General features: G+C 42.6%; 1 protein-coding gene across 5 annotated transcripts in view; it reads left to right on the top strand.

Moving 5' to 3' along the window:
- The window catches only part of LOC135109831 (uncharacterized), a 264130-nt gene that overhangs the window by 37010 nt on the left and 203199 nt on the right, over nucleotides 1–23921 (top strand). For all 5 annotated transcript variants that reach the window (XM_064021548.1, XM_064021551.1, XM_064021549.1 and 2 more), the window contains exon 2: nucleotides 15436–16479. In XM_064021548.1, coding sequence (XP_063877618.1) covers nucleotides 16223–16479 — 257 coding nt within the window. In that variant the 5' untranslated portion in view covers nucleotides 15436–16222. The remainder of the gene's footprint in view (nucleotides 1–15435; nucleotides 16480–23921) is intronic.

Here is a 23921-nt window from a genome sequence, read left to right as displayed (position 1 = left end):
TCATCCCTCTCCCTCTCTCTCTCTCTCTCTCTCTCTCTCTCTCTCTCTCTCTCTCTCTCTCTCTCTCTCTCTCTCTCTCTCTCTCTCTCTCTCTGTCGGCCGTCCCTTCCAAACTCCTCCGTTTTCTTCCTCCGATCTAATTTTTCTCACTTTCCTGCCTCTCTCCCTCCCTCCCCTTCCTAACTTTCCCTCTCTCCCTTTCTCACTTTTCTATCATTCCTTTGCTTCCCCTCCCTCACCAGCCTGTCTCCCTTCCCCCTTCCCTCCCTTCCTCTTTCCCCTTCTCATCTCTTTTCCATGTCCCCTCCGTCACCCTTCTCCCCTCACCCTAGACTGGGCAGGGTGCGTCTCGCAGTCACCCTGTAACAGATATATCGTTGCTAATGACACGGATTGATGGCCTGAGGGGAGAGGGAAGAGGGTAGTGAGGGGAAATAGGGGAGAGACTGAGGGGAATAACCGGGGGATGGATTGGCGAGATGGTAGTCATGTGATTTGAGGGAATTTCATTGTGTCATTGGGAAAAAGGAAAAATAAGATTAATTTTCGTGGATCTCCTGGAAAGATGAAATGAATAAGGCAGGTCCAAGTTTTGCCATTTCCATGAGGCGAAATAAAAGGGAAAAAGGGCGTCAGTGGGATGGATGGAGGAGGGAGTGAGGGGGGAAGGTCATGAAGGAAGCGGCAATGGAGTGGAATGAAAGAAGAGGGGAAATGTGGAGGAGGAAAGGGTGATGGAAAGAGAGGATAAAAGAAAAGGGAAGACGAAAGCAAAAATAGGAGGAGGAGGAAGAAGAGGAGGTAAAGAATAGAGAGAGAGAGAGAGAGAGAGAGAGAGAGAGAGAGAGAGAGAGAGAGAGAGAGAGAGAGAGAGAGAGAGAGAGCACGACCGCCAACCCGCTACTTACGCACATCCGCGCCGCCATTCCGACAGTCTTATGTTTTCCCTTATTATTTTTCCCTCTAACAGGACATCAGGGGAGTTTGGTCACTTTCCCTTCACCTCCCCTCTAGTCCTCTCTGTTCCCTCCAATTTTTTCCCTCCGCCTCTGCTTCCTTTTCTTCCACACGCCATTATTGCTCCACTTCCTCCCTCCCTACCTTCCTCCTCCTCCTCCTCCTCCTCCTCCTCCTCCAAGTCTATTAAGTCTTTCACCCTTGTTTCTCTTTTGTAATTTTTGGTTTTAGCTTTTTTTTTAGGTCAGTGTTATCATTATATTGGATTTTCCGTAATATCGTAACTTTATGAATGTGAAATGAGCGCTGTGCATGTTATTCTCGGGTCATTATCATCGCTGCTTGTCCCAGAATCATGTCACTACTATGAATATTGTTATGAATATGTTGTTGTTGTTTTTTTTTAATCGAATGTGTTGTTATTTGTTTTCGTCGTCGTCATTATTATCTTTGTTAATATTACCTTTATGCCATTATCATTGCTGTCAGCATCATTTTCTTTTTCTGTTTATATTTCAATTTCACATTTTTTTTATCATTATCATCATCATCATCATCATCATCATCATCATCATCATCATCATCATCGGTAGTATTTTCATTATTATTATTATTATTATTATTATTATTATTATTATTATTATTGACTGTATTATATCTCCTCTATCAACCTCACCACCACCATCATCATCATTGTCGCTAGTACCATTACAATTTCATTATTATTATTATTATTATCAGCAGTAGTAGTAGTAGTAGTAGCAGCAGCAGCAGTACCGTTATCATTGCCTCTATTCCAACTCCCTATATACCACCACCACCAGCACCACCACCACCACCAGTAACATTTCCAACTGTCCATCATTATCTCCACCACCACCATCACCTTCGCCAGCCTTCCATCACAACCATCATCCCTCACCACCGCACCACGGAGAGTAAGGCGGCGCTACTGGTCGTCCGCGCCTGCCACACACCTGCCCCGGCCTCACGACACGGGTTTAATTAACTTCTCACCTTGACGAACGGGCTCACGGAACACATGATAAGGGATGTGCATGGAGAACCAGTACTCGTGTGTGTGTGTGTGTGTGTGTGTGTGTGTGTGTATGTATCAATTTAGTCAAGTGTGCAAAAATAAAAGCGAAAAAAAATTGCTCACTTCGCTGCTCTCAGAATCGTGATTATGTAGAGATTCCAAACAGCTGCGTGTGTGTGTGAGTGTTTGTTTGCGTGTGCGTGGGTGGATGAGCGTGCGTGTGTGTTTTATTTCACGCTTCACCGAGATTAAAACTGAAGTGTCGCCTCGCTGTACTCATTTCAGCATCCATCATGGAATACGTACGAGTGTTTTAATTCATGTTTTTAATTCATGCACCAGCAGCAGGACCGTCAGGCGGGGACAGGCACGTCACCCTTAACATGACGACCGTGTATTTTCCTTTTTTTCCCATTTTCTATACTTTTTTTGCCCTGCCATTCCCGTGTTACATCCAGGATCACAGAAAGATTTGTTCATTTTATACCACCCTGATATACATTCTCTCTCTCTCTCTCTCTCTCTCTCTCTCTCTCTCTCTCTCTCTCTCTCTCTCTCTCTCTCTCTCTCTCTCTCTCTCTCTCTCTCTCTCTCTCCATCACCTTCACATCTACACCAATATATAATCCTTCCCCTTTGTCTACTCAGCACATTTCGTCACTTTATCTCTCTCTCTCTCTCTCTCTCTCTCTCTCTCTCTCTCTCTCTCTCTCTCTCTCTCTCTCTCTCTCTCTCTCTCTCTCTGAAGGATTCCTCTTTAGTTATCTGTTCAATCTTCTCTCTCCTCCTTCTCCTCCTCCTCCTCCTCCTTCTCCTCCATATTCTATTAGAGGGAGCAGATAAATGGAAAAGGAAAGAGAGAGTGAGAGGATAATAGAAGTACCACCATGGCGCGAATATTCTTTAGAGTAGCTTGTGGTGACCAGAGACCAGATGAAATTGGAAAAAATGAGATTACTACAGGCGGGACACACACAGAGAGAGAGAGAGAGAGAGAGAGAGAGACGTGGGTGTGTGTGTGTGTGTCAGGGAGGGTATTTTTTTCCCCTGTTTTCTTGTCTTTTTTCCCCTTACATGTGTTTATTTTCCGTCAGCCAGGAATGTGTTTTCCTCTTGTGGTAGGGATAAGTCTCTCTCTCTCTCTCTCTCTCTCTCTCTCTCTCTCTCTCTCTCTCTCTCTCTCTCTCTCTCTCTCTCTCTCTCTCTCTCGGTGAACCTGGTGCATAGATAAACGCTCTCGACCCGCAGTTCTAATAGGCGTTTCAGTGTATGGGCCTCAGTTCGCCATTACCCTCTCGTTCTCTTCCATTCCCTCCCTCTTCCGCTCAAACCTTCTCCTTTATACGCAAATTCCTGTGATTAAGCGCCTGGTGGGTGTGTTGGGGAGACTCAGATACGTTTTGAGTCTTTTTGAATGCGTTCCATAGTGTATAGGTATTCAGGATTTATTATTGGGATTTGCTGGGACTGTATAGAAAGAGGGAGAGTATGTGTGTGTGTGTGTGTGTGTGTGTGTGTGTGTGTGTGTGTGTGTGTGTGTGAAGATAAGAGGGGTCATAGGTAGGGTGTGATATACAGGTTTGTGCAAGTATTGGATGCTGTGTATGGATTTTCTATACGTGGGAAGTGTATTGGAAGAGAGAGAGAGAGAGAGAGAGAGAGAGAGAGAGAGAGAGAGAGAGAGAGAGAGAGAGAGAGAGAGAGAGTGGAATTGAAGGGAAGAAAGATTCTGTGATAAAGTGCGTGATTGGAATGAAGTATTAGCATTTTCCTTCATCTTTTCCTCCTCCTCCTCCTCCTCCTCCTCCTCCTCCTCCTCCTCCTCCTCCTCCTCCTCCTCCTCCTCCATCACCACCCCGCCGTGCCTTCCCATTACCGCTCTTACCCATAACTTGACCTCCCCATTAAAGTAATGTCCCCCGGGCTTCCTTATTTCCGACGCCACTGTGTTCCCGTTTTCTTCCTGAAGCTCCTAACCTTTATTCTTTTTTATTCAGAAGGTAATGGGTGACTCCTTTATTTGTTTTATTAGCTCTTCTTTTTAGGGTTTTCGTTTTTATATCGTCTAATTCTCTCTCTCTCTCTCTCTCTCTCTCTCTCTCTCTCTCTCTCTCTCTCTCTCTCTCTCTCTCTCTCTCTCTCTCTCTCTCTCTCTCTCTCTCTCTCTGGAATATTAAATTAATGACTAAATTAATTTTACTCAGAATGAGGAATGAATTTGGGGGGAATTTCTGTTAGAAGAAGAAAGAAGGTGGAACGACGTGGAGAGGTAGGAAGAGAAAGGGAGAGGGAGAAGGGAGGAAAGTATTACGGGTTTAGGGAATGGTGATAAATGGGAGGAGGAGAAAAGTAAGTAAACAGGGGAAGAAGCGTAGGGTAAATAACATCGCAATAATATAACGGAGAAGCACAGATATTTCGAAAGATAAATATAATAAGATCCAGAACAGAAGTGTTTGCTGAGAGAGAGAGAGAGAGAGAGAGAGAGAGAGAGAGAGAGAGAGAGAGAGAGAGAGAGAGAGAGAGAGAGAGAGAGAGAGAGAGAGAGAGAGAGAGAGAATTTCCTGCTCTTCCATCTCTCTCTCTCTCTCTCTCTCTCTCTCTCTCTCTCTCTCTCTCTCTCTCTCTCTCTCTCTCTCTCTCTCTCTGTCACAAACGTATTGATTTTATCTCATCGTGTGACGCCGCGGGTGATGTGTGACGGGCCGGCTGAGGCGTGGACAGGCGGGTGACGTGTTAAGGCGGGCGTGAGCGTGGCTGGGAGGGCGTGTAGCAGGGTGTGGGACTGGGCGTGGCGCGGCGTGGCGTGTTGTGGTGCACGTGGAGGAAGGCGTGGTGGTGATGGCGTGGTTCTGACTCGCTTGGGATGTCACCGGGATCGAGGAGGGAAATGGTGCAATATTAGCTTGACCCTTGACACAGCTATTCTTTGACCCTTGCTTTGTTAGGCACTGGTATGTTCTTCTGTTGATTGGTATTACGGGTTCTCTCATATGGACTAATTTATATGCCTTGAAGGTCACTAGTTTGGACCTCATGTGTTTTTGTCTCACTGTTGATGTAGGAACTGTATTATACCGTCACTATAATCTCGGTTTGTTAGGCACTTGTGTGTTTTATTCGCCCTGCAGGCTCTCTTATGTGTCACAGATCACTAGTTTGTTTCACCGCAGTGTTCTTTCTCTCACTGACGATGTAGAGTCCATATTAATCCATCACTAGAATGCTAAAACAGGCCTGAAACTAATCATTTTCACCAGCACTTGAGAAAAATTATCCCCGAAACTTCAATAAAAACAAATAATCAAACGAAGATAAGAAAATAAGAGAAGCTGCAAGAAGCCATCAGACCTTCACACGTGGCAGTCCCTGTAAGGATCATTCGAAGGGAAGGGAACATTTCCACACCCAAAACGCTGAAAAATATTAAATCCAACACCCTTATGAGCCTTGTCAATATCACGACCCTCGACAGATGGAGACAGAGAGACGTGAAGAGGGGGATGGAGGAGGGAAGAGAGATGGAGAGCCAGGACTGCGTAGTATCCAAATGTGTGTTGCTGCTGATCCAGAACGGCTGAGGAAGATGTACGAGTATATGCGTTAGACATCTTGTTTGTGTTCGTGTCAGGAGAGCGGGAGGTGCTGGCCCTTACTTACCCCTGCTCATCCCTGCCTCGGCCCTGACGCTGAAGAAGGGACAAAAAGTAGCAAAGTGGAAATGAAAATGGGAAAGAGGGAGTGTCCGATGATGGAAGGACATGGAAAGGGAGATAAATGTAATGAGGAGAAAAAAAAATGTGGATATCAGACAAAGGGAGGAAGGAATAAGAAGGAATAAGAAGAAAATACACATGAAAATGGATATAGTAAGGAACTGTGTATGATGCAGCGACACGGAAAGAGAGATTTGTGGAATAAGGAGAAAAGAAAAGATGAAGGATAACATGAAGGAACAATCTGAAGAAAAAGAAAGGAAATAGGAATACGAGGGAAGTCAAGAGAGGTGATGAGAATGTGCCAGACAGTACGAGTATGATAGAAGAGGAGAGAGAGTGTCAGTGGCAGTAGGAGGAAGAGGAGGGGAATAATAGGGAAAACACGGCAAAGAATGTCAGGGAGGAAAAGTAAAAAAGGGTACGTCACCATAGGGGACAAGAGGGGAAAAAAGGGGGAGGGAGAGGGTAAAGGCTTGATGAGAGGCATGAAGGTGAAAGGGAGCATCGCGAATAAGGGTGAGAGGAAAGAGAAAGAGAGAGGTACGTACGGAGGGAGAAAATAATGGAGGAAGATAATGTATATGAAATAAGAGTCAGGGTGAAGGGCAATAGATGAAGATAGATGGACTCATGGGTGGTAATGAGAGAGAGAGAGAGAGAGAGAGAGAGAGAGAGAGAGAGAGAGAGAGAGAGAGAGAGAGAGAGAGAGAGAGAGAGGAGAAAATTGACTATGAGTGACAAATATGCCGGCAACAAAATACCATGAATCAACTGCAGCCAATATGGGATTGAATGCACGAAAAAAAAAAAAAATTGCTTTGATAAAACCAGAATTGAAAACGGAACCAGGAAAAGGATGAGAGAGAGAGAGAGAGAGAGAGAGAGAGAGAGAGAGAGAGAGAGAGAGAGAGAGAGAGAGAGAGAGAGAGAGAATAACCAGATAGTTGGAAATAAAAAGCATGCGAATTCTACTGTCAAATAAAAAAAAACCGTCCAATCAGCTCTAGTCTGGTTAATACCTTGGTTTAGATTCCTGTAAAAGCTTAATTGTGTAATGGATCTCTCTCTCTCTCTCTCTCTCTCTCTCTCTCTCTCTCTCTCTCTCTCTATCTCTATCTCTATCTATCTATCTATCTCTAATAACCACGTGAAAGGAAATATTTTGTATGCTAATAAGACTAATTGTTCTCGTTTTTTTTTTTTTTCAGACATCTTTCACTATTGACGTTCTGCAAAGGCACTCGCTCGTCAGCTAATCGATTCGTGACACAGGAGAGTAAAGCCAATAAGCGAACGGCCTTTAGTTTCATTCAGTACCGTAGTGAATCTCCCGTTTCGTTCATATTGGGAGGTGTTCACTCTGGGACCTTTATATTGGCTAGTTATTTCTTTTTTTCGATACATTTTTTACTGTTTTTTTATTATTTATTTTTGTGAGCGAGTGGGATTTCTTCGTGTCTTTTTGATCGTTCATGTCTAGTTTGTGTTAAAAGAGGTATAGTCATTGTTACAAGACGTGGTAGACTTTCAACTCACTTTCATTGTGTTTGTAACTTTCCCTCACTTTCCAGTCCTTTGATCTGGCGACAATCTCCTCATAAAACATGACACGACAGATTCTTGGCCCATCAGATGGCTTGAAAATGAGAGAAAACGCAAAACAATGTGTGTGTAGGATGTCACTTAACTGTCAACGATTACTGTGCCTTATTTGCAACTGTGATCGTACAAATAACTTTTCAGTGGCTTATATTCCACTGTTGATATCCTACATTCTATCCTCCTGTCCTCCATATCTCTCGTCAAAGCACTTAATCCCTCTAATGTACTTTTGTCAATCTTAAAGCTACATCCGTGATCTCGCTCTTCTCTCAGTGGTTTGGATCCCTTGGTTAATGCATTCACTCCCTATCCTTTCTTCTGTACCTCATGTCTTTACACTCAATCCCTCCTTTATAATCCTGTCTACATAAAACCTTTGTCCGTGATCCTCCTTATAACTCACCCCCACCCCCCCACTTGTTCTTACCTCTTGTCCCTTTCTCCTCCCTTTCTCCAGCCGTGTTTTCTGCTGCATCTTTTATCCTCTCGCCTCCTGTGCTCAGTGTTCCGTGTGCTGTCGTGGCGTGAAGTATTGCCCCGCGCAGCCTCAGACACGGAGCAGCCTTTGCGCCACCCACGCCCTCCCCATGCGTGGAAAATGTGTCCTCTATACAATGAGTTGATTTGCATTTTCTATCAACAGGCGTCACTTTGCCAACCTTCCTCCTTCCCTCCCTTGCCTCCCTGCCTTTCTCTCTCATTGTTTCTTATTTGATACTCATTCCCTTCCTTCCTTTACTCATATCTCTCATTTTTTTCCTTGTATTCTTTCTCTTCCATCCGAGAAACTTTCCCACTTCTTTTTTACGGTAATGATAGGAGTACAAGTGAACACATTCAGTCTCCCCAGTGAAACATCAAAGAAAACGCGAAGAAAACGTATTCATCCGTGGAAAATGGGAAGAGGACGCCGTTTAGTTATCTTATACTCCCATTTTCTATCCCCTTGGCAACCCCTCGCGCCAAGTATCCTCGGAAGAAAATGGAGATTGGTTGCATAATCAGGGAACCGCGAGATTGGGGAGGGGGAGGGAGAAAGATTGGTTTTGTTGGCTTTACTGACGAAGAAAATGGAATAAGGGGAGAGGTGATGAGGGACAAGGCTGGGGAAGGGAGGGAGAGGGAGGGGAGAGGCAGGTGTTGGCGTGAAGGGGGAGGAAGGAGAGGAGGGAGTGAAAAATGAATTCGCGTTCCCTGTCAATTTCCGTGGTGTATTTTATCCTGTCTTAGTTCTCAGCTCATTATTGCCGATGTTGTTAATGTAATGAGCTGCTTACTTATATGTGTGCTTATCATTATTGCCATTCATCATCGCGTGTTTTCGTTACTTTTCATCGTGTCTACGTTGCGAGGAGAGTAGAAGAGAGGAGCGTGAGAAGAAAGACGGCCTCGCATCATTAGCTGCCTCATTGTTTTGATGTTTAGACAACTTCTGCCGGGACACAAAGGAAAATTTTCAAGGCATGTAGACAAAGGCGAAACACACACACACACACACACACACACACACACACACACACACACACACACACACACACACACACACACACACACACACCAGGAGGGCAATGACGAAGGCTCAGGAGTGCAGCGTCTGATCCCAAGAGCCGTGGGTGGGAAGGGAGTGACGAAACTCATCAACTTGAAAAGAAAAATATATAAAGTAGTTTCCAGTATGGTGTCATCAATCATTCCAGCCCCTCACGCTCTCCATCTCTCCCTCATTCTCCTTCTCTCTCTCTCTCTCTCTCTCTCTCTCTCTCTCTCCTCCTTGTGGCCTTACTGACTGCTGCTCCAGGTCCTCTCTTTCCTCCATCTTCTCTCCCTCTGACGTCACGTATCTCATCAGTCTAGGGGTGGAGAAAAAGGAGAAAGAGGAATAGAAGGAGAAGAGGTTTGAAATGACCTTCATTATGCTCCCATCCCACCCGCAGTGTTTGGCTTTTATGTCTAAACTGCAACGTCTTTGTTCTCGTAAGAAAGATGGATTCAAGGGGGCTTATTAATCTCTCTCTCTCTCGCTCTCGCTCTCAACATTTCTCCCTCGCCACTCTACCTAAAACAGAGACAGCAACAGCAGCAATGACAAAAATAGTGTTAAGTTTGACTTTCCTTTCTCGTATGTTGTCGTTTTGCACCAAATTTCACTTGCTCGGATCGAGGACGCCTGGCTGATATGCTGGATTTCGATTTCATGTTCTTTCTCCTTCCTTTCAACCGCTGGAAAGTTGGCAAGAAACGTGCATTTGTATTTGAATACGTGTGTGAGTAATGTGAGTTTTTTGGCAGAGTATAAAAGGCAATTTGGTTTTGTATTTGTATGACTGGAGTAAAGTGCAGGGAGAGAGAGAGAGAGAGAGAGAGAGAGAGAGAGAGAGAGAGAGAGAGAGAGAGAGAGAGAGAGAGAGAGAGAGAGAGAGAGAGAGAGAGAGAGAGAGAGAGAGAGAGAGAGATTTTGCATTTCGTACCGGAAGTAAACATTGAGAAATTGCCATATAGGTTTTATCAGTGTGTGTGTGTGTGTGTGTGTGTGTGTATGTGTTATCATTTATCACTTTCCAACCATTCCAATATATTTCTTATCGACACTGAATATTACTTTTCCCTCCCGACCTTTCATTTTTCCTGCCTCTGCCTATTAACATTTTGTCATGCGTTTTTCCCCGCTGTTTATTTCCTCCCTTCTATCTTGAGAAGCTGAGAAATTGCCTTTTTTCTTATACCCTTCCCTTTTTTATTTCCCTCTCTCTTTTGGGCCAAGTTGGGAGAGTAGGAGGAGGAAGGGAAAGAGGGCGAGGAGGTAAGGAATAGCGGAAAAAAATGTAAGAGTGTTGCGAAGGACTGAAATGGAAGAGGAAAAGACGAGAAAACTATTAAACTGAAACAAGAGAAAGACGGAAATATTGAGGTACAAGAACAAAGAAATCTGAGGAGATGAAGAAAGGAATGAAAGGAGGAATGAGTGAAAGAAAGACTGATATCATACAAGGAGGAGGAGGAGGACGAGGTGGAGGAGGAAGAGGAGGAGGGACGTGTTGAAGTCAAGGATTAAGTTAGTGTATCAAAGAAGATGAGGAAGAGAAAGAGAGAAAAAAAGAAAAAGAAACGTTGAAGAGAGAAGTTAGAGTGACGTGAGGGATCTCGGAGGAGAAGGATGCGGAAGCAAGGAGAGTTGGAGGAGGAGGAGGAGGAGGAGGAGGAGGAGAGACAAGGTAGGGCTTAGCCAAAGAGAGGAGGAAAGATATCAAAGTTGAGGAACGAGAAGAACGTGAGAAGAGAGAGAGAGAGAGAGAGAGAGAGAGAGAGAGAGAGAGAGAGAGAGAGAGAGAGAGAGAGAGAGAGAGAGAGAGAGAGAGAGAGAGAGAGAGAGACGTGGATAAAACCTCCAACACACACACACACACACACACACACACACACACACACACACACACACACACACACACACACACACACACACACACACACACACAAAATATGCCAAACTAAACTGATAAAACGCTAAGTACATCAACCAACAAATATAGAAGAAACAGAACGAAAATTGACACACCACACTCACGATATTTTCACGCGAAATTGCAGGTGAAAAATTACCGCTCAGAAATTCACGGGAGAAAAATAAAAATGAGGAAGTGTTTGTTGAGTGACTCGAATCAATATGAGTGAGTCTTGTTGATGAGTGACAGTGTGAGGCAGGAACTGAGGGACGATTTGTACCGTGGCTGAAGAGAGAGAGAGAGAGAGAGAGAGAGAGAGAGAGAGAGAGAGAGAGAGAGAGAGAGAGAGAGAGAGAGATTGTCTTGGTCTTCTTTTACAAAAGCAACTCATTCCTTTGTTCTTTGCTTCATGAGACGAAATGCTGAGGCGTTCTTTACTCAGTCCCCCTTAAACACAGTGTCTCTCTCTCTCTCTCTCTCTCTCTCTCTCTCTCTCTCTCTCTCTCTCTCTCTCTCTCTCTCTCTCTCTCTCTCTCTCTCTCTCTCTCTCTCTCTCTCTCTCTCTCTCTCTCTCTTTATGTCTCTCTGCACACACTAAACGCTAACACACATTTAACAATTTATTTATTTTTTTCTCACACCGCAACTTGTATTTTATTCCCAGCGTGACAATATTTTAGTTGATATATTACCGCCTCGTGCCAGCGGTGCCTTTCAGCGGCCTTGGAAATGAAAAATAAATAAAGAAAACATCGCTGATTAATTAGAATTCAGCGGGCGTCAGCGTGGCCGGTCAACCCTGGAGCTTATTTAAAATCCCTCCTTCTCGCGACGGTGTGAATTTCATTAAACTTTAATTACGGGGATGAATTGCGCAGCGTTTTGCTGTTGGAGGCCAAGTTTCTGCGTGATGGACGGCGTGAGGACGTGATCTTTGGGGAAGGTGTGGGAGGGAGAGGAGAAGAGGTGTTGAGGAACGCTGCTGTAGCATCCTCCGTTTTCCTGCTTTACGTGTTTACTTTTTTTCCCCATTTTCTCTAATGTCTTTTCATTTCCTTTTTTTTACCTTTTCTCTATTTTTCTCTTGTCTTCTTTCTCTTAAATTTCTCCATGTTCTTATTACATCTTCGTCTGTACCATCTCCCTATTTTCTTCATTTATTGGTCTACTTTGCTTTGTGTTCTCCTTCTTCCTCTAATGGCTTTCATCTTTCTTTGTTTTCTATTCTTTCATGTCCAATTCGTCTTCATTTTTCGTGTTTCATGTCTTCATTGTAGCCTTCTCTGTGTTTTGTCTTCTTTCCTACTCTTAATTTTTTTCCCTTTTTTTTCCACTTCGTTACTTCGTGTTCTCATTCTCTTTCTTATGTCTTCAAAAGTTTTTTTTTTTTATTTTTTTTTTAATCTTCCTGTGTCCAATTTTCTTGATTTTCCTTCCTTCCTTGTCCTCGGTCTCAATGCCTCATTTTCTTTTACCTTCTAACTTTTTTTTTTATCCATTATCGCATCTTTCTTCCTTCCCTTTGTTATTTTCTATTTTTATGCCATGTTTCTCTTAATTTTCCTTCCGTTCTGTCTTCATTCTCGTCGTAAGTTTTTTTTTATTTCTGTTTTTATTTCCTTTTTCTCCTAGTGTCTATTAATCTTTCTTCTTTTCTCCTCTCCTTTATCTCAGTTCATGTTCTCTTCATCTTTCGTTGCTCCTTCGTTTCTTCCTTCGTTCATCCGTTCCTTCCTTCTCTTTCATTTTATTCTCGTTCCGTGCTAGAAGTATCAGTATTTTCTTTTACCCTCCTTCCTTTTTCCTTTCTCTTTCATCCAACACTTCGTTTTCTTTTCGTGCATCATGTCTTATTACTTTTTCATGCTTTTTTTTTCTCTCTTTCTTTACGTGTTGAGTATTTTTCTCTTCACGTCAGTTTTCCTTAAAAGTTTCCCTTCCTTGCCAACTTTTCCAACATGGTCGTAAACATATATATATTCTGTTACTTTTTTCTTTATATCTCCCCCAACACTTTCTGTATACCACGCACCGTCGCTTTCCATCCATATTTGTCTCCTGAGCGTCATATCTTTCCTATTATCTTTCTTTACCTTCACATTGGGCACCGCTTCGGGAGTCACACGCCAGCCACTCCTCATGCCACGCTTAGGAATGTGTGTTAAACTACTGAGAATATATTTTCATACATAAGTTAAGTCATTCATTTGTAGACCCTTAGCTATTAAAATTGTAGTCACTTCGTTTTGTGTTGAGTCAATTAAGTAGACTAGAAAAGTATATTAAATTATTGTTTTCTTGTTATCTCTTTGTCAATACAAGTTTTATCTTTTATATTTCTGATCGTCGTGCTAAAAAATAATAATATGTTCCTGTTTTTCTATTTCTTGTGTTTCCACGGTCCTTTTTTTAGTGCTCGAAATGTTTACTCGTTGATGTTGTCTTTTATTCATATTTACTTCATTAAAAAGATAATTTTTTTTTTTTTTTGTGAAACTTCAGCACTCAAGAAAAAGGACTTCTGATGATAAAAAAAACTCGTAGTTAAACTATAAGATTAAAAGAACATTAATTAATAACAAGTACACCTGTTTAACCTGAAGAAGTAGAAAAAGAAAACGCACATTTATATACAGTAATGGTGCACTTAACATTAACAAGACGTAAAGACAAACATTGAGAAAATAAACAAAATCTGAGTTAAGGAAATATAGTAAATTAATAACAAGTTCACCTGCGTAACCTGGGAAAAAAATAAATAAAAAAATAAAAACACGCAAATTTACATACAGCAAGGACACACTTTTGACCTTCAACACGTAAACACAAACATTAAGAAAGAAAGTAACCAGATGAATGAATAACTTCCGCATCTGTTAGCGTGGGAAACTCAAAACATGAAAACCTCTCTGTGTGAATGATGAGAGCCCATTTGTTGACTCATTACGAGGAGCCAGGAGAGAGTCGCGAGTCCCTCATCAGACAAACATAAATGCATCACCTGCCCGCCTCGACCCACTAATGGCCCGCCACCTGTCGCCTCACCTGTTTGGCCGCCTCATTAATTCTAGTGCACCTGGAAGCCGTTATTACTTTGCTTCGTGACGGAAAGCTGTTACGCTAAATTCATATACTGAGAGAGAGAGAGAGAGAGAGAGAGAGAGAGAGAGAGAGAGAGAGAGAGAGAGAGAGAGAGAGAGAGAATCATATTTTTCTTGACATCTTCATTTCGTATTTAAAGTTATTTATCTCTTTTTCATTTAGACTTTCATGCAGTATTTATTTATTTTTTTCGTTTCTGTATGTTCTGTACCTAGTTATTTTTTTTCAGTTTTTCTTATTCGCTTCTTGTATCTCCTTATTTATCTTGTGCCTGTGCTTTTTCCTCCTTATTTTCTTATTTACCCTCCTCCTCCTCCTGCTTCTCCTCTTCCAGGCAAGTTACGCTGCAAATTCCACTGAACTAAAAATATCTTCAGACTTTAAGTATCAACTTCGTATATAGTTAGGATCATCCCCCTGTCCTGAGAGAGAGAGAGAGAGAGAGAGAGGGGGGGGGGAGGAGGGGTAGAAAGAGTCGACTAAGTAGCCAAATTTCCTCTCCCAGCAGTGTTCCAATCCTCTCTTCTCTTTCCCGCTTTTCATGGATTTTCATATTTTCAACTCTTTTACTTCCAGCCTCCATTCCTCCCTTTGTCCTCGCCTCACGCATTAAAACACTCGTCCCTATTGTCTATAATATTCATAGGCTCTTGTAATCTTTTTCTACACTCTGCAATTGTGTCCGTGGCCCTTTGATTCATTCCTTCATCCCTCTTCGCCGTTGAGGAGAGAAAGAGGGAGAGGAAGAGTGTGTTTCCGCGGCAGTGAGGATTTTGCATAATAGCGTAATATATCAGAAATTGGCTTTGCTGATCGGGAAATTTGTTTTTATAAGAGGAACTGTGAGAGAGAGAGAGAGAGAGAGAGAGAGAGAGAGAGAGAGAGAGAGAGAGAGAGAGAGAGAGAGAGAGAGAGAGAGAGAGAGAGTACATGATAGTAATTTCAATGTTTAAAGTAGAAAAGTTTTTAATTCAGATTGAGAAATACATTAGTGTACTGGGAGGAAAGGGAGGAAGGAGGGAGGGAGGGAGAGAAGGAAGGATGAAAAGAAGGGAGCAGGGAAGAAAGGAGGGAGGGAGGACAGTGAAAAAGAGGCAACGAACCTGCACAATGTAATTATTGCAATCTAATTTCCTATGAAGTTTAATTCAAAAAGGCTAATAAAGCGAATGACAGTTTATGTATTTTACGTAGGTTCATATATTTCAGGTCTATTACAGTGTTTTAATGTTATAATTGCTATCTGCGTACTTTTCTCCTTGCAGTTAGTTCGTTTTTTTTTTTTTATGCTCAGAACTCATTTATCTAATGTCTTTATTTTTTTGTTATTTATTTCGTATGTAATAAATTGCTTCGTTCCTCGTAATTTCATAGGCACCGTGTTTGGAATGTCAATCTTGGTAGTTTCCCTCTGTAAATGTATTGCAGCTATTTTGTTATTGGGCTGGGACACTCCCCCAACACACACACACACACACACACACACACACACACACACACACACACACACACACACACACACACACACACACATACTAATGACCGTAAAGTTTCCTCACTGGTACATTTTTTCCAGCTCCCCCAGAAAGGTTATCTTTTATCACGTAACCTGTGTTTGTTCAGGTGATATGTGACACTAATTACCTGCTCCTGGATTCACCTGGGCATTATGGTACTAACGAGGGCTCTGTGATTAAGTGGTTTTGTATACAAGGATTCTTAAACTTATAAATTCCAAAACTTTCTCCATAAAAGAAGAATTAACTATTCGAAAATGAGATGAGGTATTTGGAGAACTGTCTGAATGATTTCTTTCGTGAGTTTGGACAGAGTGAAAATGAAACGCAGCGGTGAGAAGTGTCGAGCGATGATGGTGATGGTGTGAGGCGGTGATGGTGGTGGTGTTAGCGAGCAGCGGCCCAAAGAGCGAAGAGGATGCTGGCCTCATTAGGGAAGGGAAAGTTAGTGCAAGTTATCAGAGGTGAAGACTGACTGAAGGAGCTGATCAAACCGGCAACCTGAAGCAGAAAATCACAGAAAACAGTAAAAGATGCAACTAACACCAAAGAGGAAAGCAAATAAAGTGAGTGAGTGAGTGAATGAGAGGAAAGAAAGTGCAGACATCCATCACTAACAAGAAAAAAAGAATCAGTCAGGCGACCAGAAAATAAAAACGATGAATGTCAATCAGGGAGGAAAACAAGTGACCTGAAAAAAAATCAGCGTTTTGAGGCGTGTGAAGTGAGCAAGGGTGAGCCGTGAGGGAGCAGAGGAAGAGAAAGAGGAGGAGGAGAAAGCACCCCGTCGAAGGAGGAGGAGGACGCCCATCACGAGCTCAACGATGGGCATCACGTAGAAGAAAGATGGGCAACAAACACTCCAGCGGGAAGTGCCAGTGTCCTAAGAATGTCAAAAAGAACAAGCACCACCACCACCACCACCACAACCACCACCAGGACGAGAAGCACGGGGGCGGTGGCGGGGGAGGTGGTGGTGGGGGAGGGGGTATTGTGGGGCAGTGTGGGGTTGGTGGGGGTAAACAGAGCCTGGGAAATCAGCAGGAACGTCAGACGAAGCACCACACGTCAGCACACACCAACGTGGTCCATTGCCAGACTGGGTAAGGTTGTTTTTTATTAATACTCCTTTATTTTTTCTATATAATCTAAAAATAGACGGATTTAACTTAGCGAAAACTCAGAAAATGCATGTTTTATATTCCCCCTTTTTAATGTGAATGTCTTATTTCATTTTTTTTTAATTGTTATTCTCCCTCAAATTTCAGTATTCATAGTCTTGTCCCCCTCGGAAAAGGATGAAAGCAGGGTTATAAAAATACATTGGTGACGGAGGGGTTAGGGGGAAGCGTAAAAAGTTTGAAAAATCACCGGCGTCCTCAGAGTTTGCGGAGACTCCCACCACAGTGAGGCGACGGGGGGAAAGGGCAAGGTGGGAAGGAAGGCAGGGGAGGCAGCAGGTAAAAGGTCTACTCCCTCCACTCCTTCCACACCTCCCTTTCCATTTCCTCTTCCTCTTCCTCTTCCTCGTCATCCCTTCAGCCACTTCTCACTTTATTCCTCCTCCTCCTCCTCCTCCTCCTCCTCCTCCTGTTGTTTCTCATCAATTTCATTACCCTTTTCACCTCTTCCTCGACTCTAGACGGTATATCAACAGCAACAAGAACAGATACTTTTATTACAAGCCAGCTGAGCATCTGACACCTGTTATTACTATACAAAAAAGGAAGGAAGGAAGAGCTCAGAGAATAAGGAGGAGGAGGAGGAGGAAGAAGAGGAGGGGAAGCGATGGAAATGTGGTAAAAAGAATATAGTAATTTTACGTTATCTTATAATTAGCTTGCCTTCAATTAACATGAGCTAATTACCTTCCCCTTCTTTTGCAGGTACGTTGATCAGCCTCAGGTGACGCGCAGGGGTAAAGTATACCAGTTTCTTGCTTCCTGCCGTAAATTTGCCCCACAAGATCCAGTGCTCTATTTATCTTGCCGTGGGAATTTATATTGAGAAGTAATCTAGGAAATTGCATCGCTGAAAGTTTGGCAAATACGTGAGTGAATGTCTGGTGTTTTGGTTCGCCTCTTCTGGTATTGAGGGAAAGATCTGGTGTTTTCTTTCATTATTATTTTATTTTGCTTCCTTCTCTGACTTTCACTGCCTCGCCAATGGGAAACTATTTTTTTTCTTTCTTTTTTTTTTCCTTGCAAAGTTTGATTTGAAAAACGAGATACGCTGTGAAATCTATTTTTGCCTCGTTTTCATTAAGCTCCTCGTTTTCTAAGCTGTTTATCACTAGGGAGGATTCGGCTGATGCGTATTTATAGGTGGAGTGGAAGACTTGCCCGATATTCAGGTTATTAAACGTTTAGGGCTAGACTGTGCTCATGTTTGCTTCTCATTTAGGAAGAGACGAGCCAAGTTTTATTTTTTATCTAATATTTCATGGTAGAATTAGCTGATTAATGACTGAGTAATTTTATGAGGCAGAGGTAAGAAGTTCTCTTTTTTTTTTCATTTATTTATTTTGACTTATCAAGATTAGAAAGCAATAACAGATAAAAGAAATACGTAGAAAATATATATTCTTTTTTTTTTCAACTGGAAACAAAAGTGTGCGAGTAAATTTTAATGTTGAAGCTAAAAAAATAATAATAGAATAGATATCTTAACTCATGACACTGATAGAGCAAGAATAGGTGAAGGAAATACTAAGGAAAATAGCCATTATTATTATTTTTTTCTTTAACTAGAGAAAAAGAAAGGATGCCAGTAAAGTTTAATGCTAAAGTTAAATTAAAGGAATTCCCAGTTTTCTTGCATTTATTTCTAACTTACGAGACTTATTGAGCAATGGCAGGTGAAGGAAACATTTAGGAAAACAGTCATTATTTTTTGGAACTAGAAAAAGAAAAAAACTGCGAGAAAAAAGTATAATCCTGTAGATCCAAGAAAGAAAGAAAAAAGCATTGATGCGTGTTTACTGACAGTGGTAATCTGACAACAGCGCTCTCTGAGGTGGAAAACGCAGCTTCAAGATTAGTTATTTCCGATACAAAAAAAACGTATTTCTTTTCTTTCTATTCCTTTTTTTAATCGCCACTTCATCCACCATAACAAGGGCTGGTGTTTTATCGTGTAATACTGCAGTGTTGAGGCTGAAAATGTAACTGTTAGCCTTCACTTTCCTTTATTTTTGTGAAGTCTTTTTTTTTATTTATTTTGCGCTATATTCCCTTTGACTCTCTCTCTCTCTCTCTCTCTCTCTCTCTCTCTCTCTCTCTCTCTCTCTCTCTCTCTCTCTCTCTCTCTCTCTCTCTCTCTCTCTCTCTCTCTCTCTCTCTCTCTCACATCCTGCGGTCGGTGGTAAACTTATTCTTTCTCCGTTCAGTCCTTCCTCTCACTCCACCCCTCTTTCCACACTTCCTTCTCCTTTTCCACCCTCCCCATACCATTCCCCTCCACTCCATCCCTCTCAGCCAGTTGTCTCCCTCTTTTCCTCCTCATCCTCTCCTTCCCACTTGAATCTCTCCCTTCTTTTTCGTCCCTCTTCTCTCCCTTCCCTCGCTGTGCCAGATCTAGCTCAGGGCCGATCACCGCTCATCCCTTGTTTACAGAGCGTGGTGGCCTAACTCCCCTTTCCCCTGGCTCCCCCTTCTCTCCTCTTCCTGCCTGCAAGATGCCCCCCCCCGGTAGTCCCGTTTGGTCCCCCTTCCCCTGTGTACACCCATTGTTATGCTCTGTGCGTGAGAGAGAGAGAGAGAGAGAGAGAGAGAGAGAGAGAGAGAGAGAGAGAGAGAGAGAGAGAGAGAGAGAGAGAGAGAGAGAGAGAGAGAGAGAGAGAGAGTTTTCGCATCCCAAGTAATTGTACCCACCTAGATTTTTAGCTTGTGTCCCTGCCGCGCCCATTACTGCCATAGCTTCCTTTTCATCCTCTTCCAGTACCTCTTTTCTCCCTTCTTCTTCTTTCACCCATCCTCCTCCTCTTCCTCCTCCTCCTCCTCCTCCTCCTCCTAATCCCTCGTTTATTTTCGTTTTCCCCTTTAAGTTCACGTGGCGTCGTTAGCAGACGTCCTTATCCTGTGTTAACGAGGGCGACGAGGCGACGTCAGCAGTTACCGACCGCGAGACGAAGCGATTTGACGTGATTTTTGACGCTTCACTCGCTTGTTTCCTGAACGACTCCTTGGAAGAAAGACCCTGGAGGAGAAGGAAGAGAAGTAGGAGGAGAAGCAGAAGGAAAGGGAGGAGGAAGAAGGAAGCTACAAGGAAAACATTGCGTGGCGTGGAATGTAATATTGTGGAATGTATTTTGGTCACGTCCTGTTTGTGTGAACATATTATATTGGAAAGAAGAAAGGAAGGCTGTGTTGGGTGTAGTGGCAGTCGCAGTCGTAGTAGTAGTAGTAGTAGCAGTAGTGGTAGTAGTAGTAGTAATAGTAGTAATAGGGAACACAAGACAGAAGGAATGAATATTATTGGCTTTAAAACAACACAAAGCTCGAAACACAAACAGTAATATTCAACATTTTGCTTCCTATAACACACTGTAACACTACAATCATATTTTACAACACCCTTCACTACCTAATACTAGTAATACAAATTATATAACTCCCTTTACCAGTTTGTAACACTTCAGCACCACCCTGCAACACTGCAACACATTAGCAACACAACTAAGCACTTACTTTCCATAACATGCTATATTTGACCACACAGTAACACAACAGTAAGAGTCTGTAACACTTCAGTACATTCGCAACACAACTAACAGATATTCCTCTCATAACACGCCTTCTTATAACGCTGTAACACAACAACACCGCACCGCAACATTCCCAACAACACCTAACCTTCTATTTATCCCTCAAACGCACTTTCTCTCTCTCTCTCTCTCTCTCTCTCTCTCTCTCTCTCTCTCTCTCTCTCTCTCTCTCTCTCTCTCTCTCTCTCTCTCTCTCTCTCTCTCTCTCTCTCTCTCTCTCTCTCTCTTTCCTTTATAGTCTAGGAACACATCCTTTCACTCTCAATACAAACCAAGTAACACACTATCACCATTCACTCCGATGCATCTCTCTCTCTCTCTCTCTCTCTCTCTCTCTCTCTCTCTCTCTCTCTCTCTCTCTCTCTCTCTCTCTCTCTCTCTCTCTCTCTCTCTCTCTCTCTCTCTCTCTCTCTCTCTCTCTCTCTCTCTCTCTCTCTCTCTCTCTCTCTCTCTCTCTCTCTCTCTCTCTCTCTCTCTCTCTCTCTCTCTCTCTCTCTCTCTCTCTCTCTCTCTCTCTCTCTCTCTCTCTCTCTCTCTCTCTCTCTCTCTCTCTCTCTCTCTCTCTCTCTCTCTCTCTCTCTCTCTCTCTCTCTCTCTCTCTCTCTCTCTCTCTCTCTCGGCGCCACGTGGAGGAGGGTGTGTTTTCAGCGTGTGGGTTTTATGAGAAGGTTGTGGATTACGAGGCACCGCGAGGGGTTATGGGTCTCTGTGGTCTCACATTTATGGTCCCATCCCTTCATATTGGACCTCCGCGCCTGTCCTGGGCCCCTAGTGACTGGTACACATACACACACACACACACACGCACACACATAGCTGTCCAGTCTTGTCTAGCCATTTTGCGCCTTAGATCATTCCTACAGTTGAATTTATTTGTGGCAGAGGTTAGGTTTGGTAAAGTTTGGTTAGGTTAGGGTAGGTTATATTAGATTAGGTTAGGGTGGGTTAGGTTAGGTCACGTTTGGTTGGGTTATGTTTCCTTGTTTTTTTTTTTTTATCTATTCCATTTTTTTTTTCTTTTTTTATATTTAGAAAGAAAACATTGTATCTTTTCCTGTTTCTCTTCGTTTTCTCTTTTTTTTCCTTCTTCGTGTCCATTTATTTCCTTTCTCCTTTTCTCCTTAGCTGAAGACATTAGCAAAAGAGGTCTGATGAAAAGAAAATAACATAAAAGATTCTTTCACTGTATGTAGGCATTCCAGATTAATGAAAATTCCGTGTTTGTATGCAAGTGAGTTTTTCTTCCGCTACTTTACTAATTTTAAGAGTACCAAAGAGACTCCCGTTTTCTGTGACGTGGCGGCGCGGCAGAGAAGTGAGTGTTTATATTGTTAATGTACGCACTGATGAGGAGGCAGCGTTTGTAAACATTGGGGAAGGGGCACTTACCTCACCTTTCTCTCTCTCTCTCTCTCTCTCTCTCTCTCTCTCTCTCTCTCTCTCTCTCTCTCTCTCTCTCTCTCTCTCTCTCTCTCTCTCTCTCTCTCTCTCTCTCTCTCTCTCTCTCTCTCTCTCTTTATTCATCGATTTTGTTTAAAGGAATCAGACCACATACACTCGCTTTTATTTACTCTCTCTCTCTCTCTCTCTCTCTCTCTCTCTCTCTCTCTCTCTCTCTCTCTCTCTCTCTCTCTCTCTCTCTCTCTCTCTCTCTCTCTCTCTCTCTCTCTCTCTCTCTCTCTCTCAACTTTTCCATCGCCATCCTTTCTTTTTTTTTTATCTTCTTTGCCACTCTACACCACATTCTACACCGTTTCCTTTTCCTCCTTTATTTCTTCTATTTTTCCTGTTTCTGTTATTGTGGAGAGAGAGAGAGAGAGAGAGAGAGAGAGAGAGAGAGAGAGAGAGAGAGAGAGAGAGAGAGAGAGAGAGAGAGAGAGAGAGAGAGAGACTGCGTAATTAATGCTGTCATGTCATGTCATCTCTAGTAATTGCTATTCTCTTCAAATACGCGACTTGTGATTTTATGTGTCGCCCTCGCTCCTCATTTATATTCCAGCGATGTCTCATTTTTCGCTGCTTTAAGGTTCTGTAATTCCCTCAAGCTTCCGTCATGTGTGAGTGTTTCTTTTTGGCGTGTTTGGTTTATTTTCTCCGTCTTTGTTGTGATTTGTCGCGTATTGGAGACAGGGTAGAGAAAGATGAAGAACAGTGAGAGGAGGTGGAGGTACATCACAATGTATTTCTTTTCGAACATTATTCAAAATTATTTTTCTTTAGTAGAGAAGAAAATAAAGAACAGTAAGAGTAATTATTTTTAAAGTAGTGAAGACAATTGAATCACTGTTACAAAAGAAATCTTTTAACGAAGTCTGTATTTAAAATTAACATCCTTTTATATCTGAAAGAACAATAATGAATTTTACTTGTTTAAATACGCTTACAAAATTAAAAGAAAGAAGAGCTAAGAGTCACGTCAAATCATTATTGTAGGCACGAGAACGAAGAACAAAGGACTGTTAAACAAAAAGTTCCCAAAAAGAAGGAAGAAAAATGCAAGACAAGACCAAGCTGTTACTGTGATGGGAGGCAAAAGTTGGATGCAAGTAGACCATTGTGTTGACCTAACGAGCTGTAATTATGCTCGACTTTCCCGGGGATGAGAAACACCGGGCATTGTCTCCTGTTGCTGGTCAGTCCGCTTGCCTTCCTGCTTTTGTATGTATTGCGAAATCCGTATGACTATCTGAGACTTGGATTTTCGTATTTTTAATATATAATGTGTCTTCTTTATTGATTATTTGGATATACAGGTTGACATATTTCACGTCTTATAAAATTATGTTATATATAGTTTTTTTTATCTTACTCTGTGTTGGATGGGTCAATGAGTATGTGTGTGTGTGTGTGTGTGTGTGTGTGTGTGTGTATATGTGTACTGACCATTTCCATCAATCGCACACAACGCTGACAAATGACGAACGGTAGGCAGTCCCAAAACGAATCCCAAATTTCACGCCCTGAGTACTCACAATGCCATCGCCGGAGCCTCAATTTGCGTAACGAGATCTTCCTAAAGGAGACGGTGAAGAGGCACCGACCAAGACGAAGACTGGAAGGAAGTACGGAGGGATCGGAGTAACTGATGCAGAGAGAGAGAGAGAGAGAGAGAGAGAGAGAGAGAGAGAGAGAGAGAGAGAGAGAGAGAGTACCGTAACCAAGGTATGTATATTGAAACCCATTAAATACCCCTGAAATAGCAACGGGTGTATATCATTCTCTTCCCCTTTCACTTGCCTTCGTTCTAGCGAGACGCGCTGAATGCGTTTCACTCGCGTACTCACCGGATTCGACACTGCTTTCACTGTTTCAATGCGCCTTCTGCTTTTATTATCTCAACCAGAGTGAGTGAGAGTCTCTCCCCCCAGTTGCAAGAGACGGGATTTCATTTCGGGGACATTGGAGTTCCTGAGCTTGTCTTTGCATATCGCCTGAGTCAATTTTGGGATTAAATTTATGCTTTTCTTGTCGCCTTCTATTTTGTTTCGAAAAAGTTGGGCTCGATAGACAAACACGTTAAACAAACACAAGGATAAAATTCTTACTCGTTGCAGTATGCGTGAGAGAGAGAGAGAGAGAGAGAGAGAGAGAGAGAGAGAGAGAGAGAGAGAGAGAGAGAGAGAGAGAGAGAGAGAGAGAGAGAGAGAGAGAGAGAGAGAGAGAGAGAGAGCGGTGACCCGTGGCCCCACTGTTTGTAGTGAAATACGGCACTCGTCTACCGTAGACTTTCACGCAAAAATATCTGGTTTGATGTTTCTTTTTTTTTCCTTTCCATGCGCT

This window comes from Scylla paramamosain, chromosome 19, assembly GCF_035594125.1.
Source record: "Scylla paramamosain isolate STU-SP2022 chromosome 19, ASM3559412v1, whole genome shotgun sequence".
In the NCBI taxonomy this organism is placed as follows: Eukaryota; Metazoa; Arthropoda; class Malacostraca; order Decapoda; family Portunidae; genus Scylla; species Scylla paramamosain.
Note: the sequence above shows the minus strand (reverse complement) of the source record. Positions and strands in the feature narration are given on the sequence as shown.